This window comes from Podarcis gaigeae (genome assembly GCF_964106915.1).
Source record: "Podarcis gaigeae genome assembly, chromosome: 8".
Taxonomy (NCBI): Eukaryota; Metazoa; Chordata; class Lepidosauria; order Squamata; family Lacertidae; genus Podarcis; species Podarcis gaigeae.
The window spans coordinates 83,879,566-83,885,565 of NC_139684.1; the positions used below are offsets into that span (position 1 = coordinate 83,879,566).

Here is a 6,000-nt window from a genome sequence, read left to right on the forward strand (position 1 = left end):
CATCGTGATGTATCGGTATACAGTCATACCTCAGGTTACAGGCGCTTCGGGTTGTGTGATTTCGGGTTGCGAACCACGCCGAACCTGGAAGTACTTCTGGGTTGTGGCACATGCGCCGAAGCTCTAAATCGCACATGTGCAGAAGCACCGAATCGCGACTTGCATGTGCACAGACACGGCGCTGCGGGTTGCGAATGCTGCAGGTTGCGAACGTGCTTCCCGCACGGATCACGTTCGCATCCTGAGGGTCCACTGTATCACGATGTTTAGCTAGTGATATATCATAGAATCATAGAGTTGGAAGAGACCAGAAGGGCCATCGAGTCCAACCCCCTGCCAAGCAGGAAACACCATCAGAGCACTCCTGACATATGGTTGTCAAGCCTCTGCTTAAAGACCTCCAAAGAAGGAGACTCCACCACATTCCTGGGCAGCAAATTCCACTGTCGAACAGCTCTTACTGTCAGGAAGTTCTTCCTAATGTTGAGGTGGAATCTTCTTTCTAGTAGCTTGGATCCATTGCTCCGTGTCCGCTTCTCTGGAGCAGCAGAAAACAACCTTTCTCCCTCCTCTATGTGACATCCTTTTATAGATTTGAACATGGCTATCATATCACCCCTTAACCTCCTCTTCTCCAGGCTAAACATGCCCAGCTCCCTTAGCCGTTCCTCATAAGGCATCGTTTCCAGGCCTTTGACCATGATGCTGAAAACCAGATATGGAGGTGACAGGGAGCTTTGATGCAAAAACTGGGATGGGGTGGGCTACCTGCTTCACAAGGGTTCATCTGTTATGTTCTGGGGTCTGCGTGGTATTCTTTTTAACATGAAAGGGGAGGGTTCCCATTCCTTAATCCTCCAGCTCGAGGCCACACACAGTGTTTTCCTCACTTTGATTAATCATGATCAGGACTTCGTGCATTCTACTATGTGGGGTGGTGGTGGGAAAACATCTACATCCAGGAAAAAAATGCATCTACCCCCTCCCCACAGGGATGCGGGTGGCGCTGTGGGTTAAACCACAGAGCCTAGGACTTGCCGATCAGAAGGTCAGAGGTTCGAATCCCCGTGACGGGGTGAGCTCCCGTTGTTCAGTCCCAGCTCCTGCCAACCTAGCAGTTCGAAAGCACGTCAAAGTGCAAGTAGATAAATAGGTACCACTCCGGCAGGAAGGTAAACGGCGTTTCTGTGCACTGCTCTGGTTCGCCAAAAGCGGTTTAGTCATGCTGGCCACATGACCCGGAAGCTGTACGCCGGCTTCCTCGGCCAATAAAGCGAGATGAGCGCCGCAACCCCAGAGTTGGTCATGCCTGGAGCTAATAGTCAGGGGTCCCTTTACCTTTACCCCCACCCCACCCCAAAAAGAGGGGGTGAATGTGATTTGTGAATGCCAAGTGCATCTGTAATACCAAATCCCTTTCACTTAATTTCAACAGTGTCTGCAGATGCCAGGGTGCAAAATCCAGCCCTATATAGGGAGGTTTGAGAAGGGGGAAAAAAATCTGTGAATTTCATGAATTCTGTGAAAGGAAAGGGAGTACACGTTTTTGTTCTCCCCAACCTTAAAAAGAAGAAGTTTCTACTCCCCGTGATGGCTTAAAGGTGTACAATTAATGCCTATTGAGATCTGAGAAGACAAAATGTAGACAAAGTAGGAGTTTTCACTGGTTAGTGGATATGAGGCATTGATGCCTTGCACGGTCCACACATGATAAGTGGAAGCATTAATTTTTTGCAGAGTTAAGGAAATATAGATCCCAGTTTTCGGAATTTACTCGGGTTGCAGAGGTTTCCAAAGGATGTTAGAACATTCAGCTGCAATTATTTAAGGATTCCCCATTTTCAACTGATGATCTTCCCCAAAAGTCTTGCTATCTAACCCAGTTAGATTCCATGTTTGTGCACAGTATATAATATTTTATTAACAAAATACCTAGAGATTTATGCACAGACCTAGAGGTATTTACAAGGCAATATGCCTCATTGGCCTAAGCAGGACCTACTTCCAAGTACTGTAAACTTTCCAAGTTACGGTCAGGCTGTTGTTGCCTGAACTCTTGCAGGGAACAGCTTGAAGAAATTTCAACAGTTTGATGCAAGAACAAAACTGAGAAAGGCAATGATTTGATGCAAGAACAATAAAAACTTGTTTATTAAACAGTCTCAAACGTCACCGGAACAAAACATAATAAACTTCTGCAATGCAAACACCACCACCCACAAGAACAAATATAGATATAAATACTTTTCTTTTAAAAAATATATATATATAAATATTTCTTTTCAAAGCATATAAACTTTTCTCACATATACAAAACACACATGATATAAGAAACAAAATGGCAACTTTTGGGATTTGTTTTAGGATTCTTTGGGGGGGGGGGAATAGCTGCTTCCATCATGCAACAAGCGGCCCTGAAAAGATTTAAGACAATTGCAGACATTAAAAAAAGCAAGAAACAGAAGTGTTATAAACTCACAGATTTTGGGAAACAAACTAGGCTGATTTCCGTTCTTCAAACTGAAAAGCAGGGTGTATTTTCATGATATCCCGTATGTGTCCCAATGTCTTTTAAAAAAGATCACTTGTTGCAGCATCCGTCATCTTCCTGGCATAGAATGCAAAATAATACAAAACAAATGTCTTGATTTAAATGTATTTTGAAAGGGGAGGTTGGGTAGGAGCAAACGAAGCTGGCTTTTTGGAGTTGCCGGTATCAAAAATGTTGCCTGGCGATGTGTTCCGTCTTATCTCTGGTTCTTAGTTACAGTAGTTGTGGGTTGGTGGTTCTTCGTTCCTGGGCAGGGAGGTCCCTCTCTTCATCTCTTCACCTTGCGCCCGGCCGAGTTGCGTCCGCACTTGCGATACAGCGACTGCTTCTCCTGGTTGAGCGGGCAATATTTGAGCGTGTGGGCCTTGCCGGCTGTGGCGCCGCAGAGCGGGCAGGTGTAGTTGCGAAGGATGGGGCAGGCCACCACTCCGTCGGCCCGTTTCAGCGGGTGGGAAGTGTAGACGTTCTTGGACTCTCCGTTGTGCTTGCAAAAGTTGCAGATCATCCCCTTGGTGGCTTGTTGGGGGGTCTGCGACGCCTCGCCGTTCGCTCCACCCTCCGAGCCGCTGCTCCCGCTGCTGATGGCCCACTGAGCCAGGACCCCCAAGGGGTCTTCAAGGGGTCCCAAAGGCACATCACTGCAGTCAAGGGGGTCCCAGACCTGAAAACCAGCCTGGCTCTTCTTCCGGTCCTCAATGATCTCCATGATGACCTTCGACAGGTTGAGATAGTCTTTAAACCTGTCGAAATACTGGCCCCCGGTCAAGGCAGGGGGATAAGATGGCATCGAGAAGGATGAAAGCATGGCCAGCGCTACACATGCACAACTCTCTTAAGTGATGTGGAACTGACACCCAAAATGCTGCTTAGACAATGTTAATATTGGGGAGGTGGAGTTTGCAATTTAAAGGGCCAGGGGTATGAAAATATTCATCCCCACCTCCCCACACGTCCCCACCATGTCCTGAATTTAACCTTTATACGTCTAGACATGCAAGGTTTTCTGCAAAGAACTCTTGACTTGACCAAGCACACAGAGAGAGAGAGAGAGAGAGAACTGCCCTATGTTTTAGGCACAAAATTCGCCTGAAAACGTCCAGAGCTGGTTCTCTGCAAGCACAACTGAAAGCTCCTTTTGTGCCATGGGGCACCCTAGACTCAGCCACATTCCCCTCTCGGATAAAAGACCGGTTTTAGGAAAACCAAGTGGCGCTTCTTGCAGAAAGACACTGGACTTTGGAAACTTTCCTGCAAAACAAGGGAATTGGTAAAGAAAAAGGAAGAAAAAAAGGAGCGTTGAAAGGGAACGCCAAGAGGGTGAAATCTCTCCAGGATGCTTAGGGGGTTATTCAAAACTATAATAATAGAAGGAGAGCTAGGTATATATACCAGAAGTTTACAAGGGAAAGAAGATGTTGACATGGTTAACTAGCAAGAGTCAAAGAAGCTACAAGAAGCAACAAGGCTTCCTTCAGAAAACGGAAGACTTGCTGAAATTTGGACAAATAGGAACCTAAAAATCCGGCCAAAGAAATATTAGCAGAGCGTAAAGGGCTTGGAAAATAAAAACAATCGAGGGACACATCGTTAAAATGTTAACATCAACATGTACAAAAGTCTTTAAATGCCTCAGAAGTAGGGAAACAGCTTGACTGTTAGGATGACAGGAGACTTAAAGGTGTGCTAAAGGAGGAGAAGGAGATTGCAGAAAAGGAGGATCCTTTGCCTTTTGTCTTTTGGCAGAAAACGTAGACGTGATCCCTGTGCCCAAACTGACTTTTCAAAGAGGGGAGTCTGAAGAACGAGGCAAATACTGCTGCCAAGAGATGAAATTCTAGGCCGCAATTACAAATTAAAAAGGGAACAAAGGACAAGGTGAAGGCTGTATCTTGCCCCCTCCAATTCGTCAAAGAAATCAAATGCCAAATTGCTGCCGTACAAAAATATGTAAACCTGTCCTAAGACTGATCTCTGCTCTGGAGGACTAGAAAGTGACCATGGGGAGGGAGGGATCCGGGGAGATCCAGTTAGCTGAAGGTGCATTACATTTGTAAACGGGTGGAAAGCGTTATGAAGAATAAGATCGCCAAGCATATGGAAGAAAACGAAGAATTTGTTGGAGAAGAATCAGCAAGGCTTCTGCAAAGGTGAGTCCTGTCTCACTAAGCTTTTGAACGAAAGGACGCAGGTGGCACTGTGGGTTAAACCACAGAGCCTAGGGCTTGCCGATCAGAAGGTTGGCGGATCGAATCCCCGTGACGTGGTGAGCTCCCGTTGCTCGGTCCCTGCTCCTGCCAACCTAGCAGTTCGAAGGCACGTCAAAGTACAAGTAGATAAATAGGTACCACTCTGGCGGGAAGGTAAACGGCGTTTCCGTGCGCTGCTGTGGTTCGCCAGAAGCGGCTTCATCATGCTGGCCACATGATCCGGAAGCTGTACGCCGGCTCCCTCGGCCAATAAAGCGAGATGAGCGCCGCAACCCCAGACTCGGCCACGACTGGACCTAATGGTCAGGGGTCCCTTTACCTTTACCTTTAAGGGGGGGTGGCTTCAGGCACCAGGCCTCTGGCAGGCCAACTCGGTGTTACGTCTGCAAACGTGACGTGAACACTGGCAACATCAACCCCGCCATGTGGGAATCTTTTGCAGACGACGGCAGTGCCTGGAGACAGACAGTCAGGCTGTGCATCCGCTGCAGTGAGCAGAGGAGGAATGACCGCTGGGAGAAGCGCAGAGAGTCAAAATGCCATGGGGCATCTTCAGCAGCACAAAGAGATGTCTTCTTCTGCCCCAGCTGCAACGAAACATGTCTCTCCTGTATCAGTCTCAACAGCCCCACAGCAGCTGCTGCAACCTTCCAGCGGTGCTAGCTAGTTTCTAAATCAGCCTTTCTCAAGCTGTGGGTCCCCAGATGTAGTTCAACTCCCATCACCCCTAGCTAACAAGGCAAGAGCTCAGGGAGGATGGGAGTTGTAGTCCAACAACATCTGGGGACCCACAGGTTGAGAACCGCTGTTCTAAATGGACACGGGTGGCGCTGTGGGTTAAACCACAGAGCCTAGGGCTTGCCAATCAGAAGGTCGGCGGTTCGAATCCCCATGACAGGGTGAGCTCCCGTTGCTCGGTCCCTGCTCCTGCCAATCTAGCAGTTCGAAAGCATGTCAAAGTGCAAGTAGATAAATAGGTACCACTCCGGCGGGAAGGTAAACGGCATTTCCATGCGCTGCTCTGGTTCGCCAGAAGCGGCTTAGTCATGCTGGCCACATGACCCAGAAGCTGTACACCGGCTCCCTCGGCCAATAAAGCGAGATGAGCGCCGCAACCCCAGAGTCGGCCACGCCTGGACCTCATGGTCAGGGGTCCCTTTACCTTTACCTTTACAACCTAGGCATAGGGTGGAGGGGCTGACAGCATTAACACCCCAAGAGGTCCTTTTTCCCTGCCCTGAA

At 48.2% G+C, this 6,000-nt stretch overlaps 1 protein-coding gene across 1 annotated transcript; it reads right to left on the reverse strand.

Annotated features, from left to right (window-relative positions):
• Positions 1 to 1,310: 1,310 nt before the first annotated feature.
• NANOS2 (nanos C2HC-type zinc finger 2) lies at positions 1,311 to 4,873 on the reverse strand. The gene is made up of 2 exons (XM_083754424.1): positions 4,598 to 4,873; positions 1,311 to 4,509 (listed from the first exon to the last, which is right to left on the reverse strand). Exon 2 carries the CDS (start codon positions 3,354 to 3,356, stop codon positions 2,820 to 2,822), a length of 537 nt encoding a protein of 178 aa, XP_083610550.1. The 5' UTR covers positions 3,357 to 4,509; positions 4,598 to 4,873; the 3' UTR covers positions 1,311 to 2,819.
• Positions 4,874 to 6,000: the final 1,127 nt, after the last annotated feature.

Excerpts from the sequence above, each read along its gene's own strand:
- NANOS2 (XM_083754424.1), bottom strand. The coding sequence starts at position 3,356 with ATGCTTTCATCCTTCTCGATGCCATCTTATCCCCCTGCCTTGACCGGG.